General features: G+C 63.8%; 1 protein-coding gene across 1 annotated transcript in view; it reads left to right on the top strand.

Moving 5' to 3' along the window:
* The first annotated feature begins 525 nt into the window (after positions 1 to 525).
* Positions 526 to 2,018, top strand: part of ASIC1 (acid sensing ion channel subunit 1) — a 3,963-nt gene continuing 2,470 nt past the window's right edge. Inside the window, exons 1-2 of the mRNA XM_010165104.1 lie at positions 526 to 1,173; positions 1,921 to 2,018. Coding sequence (XP_010163406.1) covers positions 526 to 1,173; positions 1,921 to 2,018 — 746 coding nt within the window. The remainder of the gene's footprint in view (positions 1,174 to 1,920) is intronic.

Raw genomic sequence — 2,018 nt, 5'->3', positions numbered from 1 at the left:
CGGTCGGGCTGCCAGGGCCGTGGTGCCCCGCGGTGAGGATGGAGGACGTGGTGTGGATGGACAGCACTCCGGGAACCTGCAACACACACCCGTGTTCACCGGACCCACCAGCCCCTCGGGCACCTCAGGCAGCACCAGGAGCTCCCAACACATCGGTGCTTCTGGAGCTGGCAACGTCTCTGCTCTGTCCTGCCAGCCGCAGCCGGCCGGTCCCGGGGGACCTGGGGAGCCCGCAGAACCGCCCCTCGCTCCTCCTCTCCTCCTCCCTGCTCCTGATATACCCTCCTCTCTCCGTCCCCTCTGAGCATCCCTCCGCTCCTTTCGCCTCTCACTCCTTTTCCCTTCTCCGTTTCTCTTCTCTGAACTTGCCTCTTCCTCCTTCCCTGCTCTCCCCCAGCCCCTCTTACCCACACCCCAAGGAACCGACCCACCATTGAAGACCCTCAGGCTGTGGTAGGACAGGGGCAGGACCCCCACACCAGTGCCAGGACCTCCACGCTGCAGCTGGGACCCCCACGCTGGACAATGCCTCTCCAGATATTCTGCACCATCTCCTTCTCCAGCGAGGAAGCACCAAGAGACGCTGCAGCTGCAGAGGACAAGGAGGAGGAGGAGGATGAGGAGGAGGACAAGGAGGACGAGGAGGACGAGGACGAAGAGGAGGAGGATGAAGAGGAGGAGGAGGACGTGGGGGCAGCCAGGGACTTCGTGGCCTTTGCCAGCAGCTGCACACTGCATGGACTGAGCCACATCTTTGTGGAGGGCAGCCTGGGTGCTCGGCAGGCGCTCTGGGCACTGGCCTTCCTCCTCTCCCTCTCCGTCTTCCTCTACCAGGTAGCCGACCGCATCGTCTACTACCTGGAGTACCACCACGTCACGCTGCTCAGCGAGGAGGACAGCCCCGAGATGACCTTCCCTGCCATCACCTTCTGCAACATCAACCGTGTGCGGGTCTCTCAGCTCAGCCATGAGGACTTGCTCTACCTGGCCCCCCTGGTTGACTACGAGCCCGGGATGGAGTTGGGCTTCTCCCCGGCCCAGCCTGGCCCTGAGGATGAGGACGAGCCCCTAAATTTGTACAGGTTTTTTAACCGCACTTGCCACCAGCTGGAGGACATGCTGCTGAGCTGCAGCTACCGGGGTGAGCAGTGTGGCCCCGGCGACTTCGTGGCGGTGAGTAGCCCCAAGGTGGCCAGGTACGGGGAGCAGCTCCGGCCAGCATCGTGTCAGCTCAGGCACGGTGGGTGACACTGTCCTTGCCAGCTTGCTCAGGGACAGGCTGATATTTCAGCTCCGTCCATCAGCATCTGGGCATCTCGCTGGAGTTGGGGACGGCACCGGGTGTGGAGACCAGCTGGTGGGACACGGAGAGCAGCCCCAGGGCTGTGCTTGCACAGGAGGTGCCTGGCACCTCCGTCCTGGTGTCGTCACCGTGGTCTGCAGCCCACTGGCCCCGTGTGCCCCTTGCCCAGGCTGGCAGCAGCTCAGCGGTGTGGAGACGTGCCGGCTGCCGGAGGCGTTAGCTGGAGCGGCTGTGGAGGGACGTGGGGTTCAGGATCCCATCGAGCCCTGTCCTCTGCAGGGATGGAGGAGGGCTGGGAGGAGGTGCTGGTGTGGGCGTGGGGCTGAATGTCTCCATCCCAGGGAGCTGGGGCTGCCGTGGGGTCTGTGGGGTCGAGTCTGCAAAGTGTCTCCTCCAAGTCCATGTCATCCCTGTGCCTCGGTGGGGAACGTCTCCTCTACCAGTTCCAATAGTGAGAGACACCCCGTAGGCAGGAGCCTGCATCAGATTGTACCCCCAGGTTGGGGACAGTTGTGTTTTGGGGCTGGTGATCCTCTCCCAGCTCCCTGCCGTGGTGCCGGCAGCAGTTTGGTGCTGGCAGTGGGGCCCCAGCCTCAGCCCCATGTCCTCTCCTGCAGGTCTTCACCCGCTATGGGAAGTGCTACACCTTCAACTCGGGGCAGGACGGGAAGCCCCGGCTCATCACCATGAAAGGAGGAACCGGCAACGGCCTGGA

The sequence above is a fragment of the Antrostomus carolinensis genome, unplaced genomic scaffold (assembly GCF_000700745.2).
Source record: "Antrostomus carolinensis isolate BGI_N321 unplaced genomic scaffold, ASM70074v2 scaffold30673, whole genome shotgun sequence".
In the NCBI taxonomy this organism is placed as follows: domain Eukaryota; kingdom Metazoa; phylum Chordata; class Aves; order Caprimulgiformes; family Caprimulgidae; genus Antrostomus; species Antrostomus carolinensis.
This window is presented reverse-complemented; position numbering and strand designations above follow the sequence as displayed.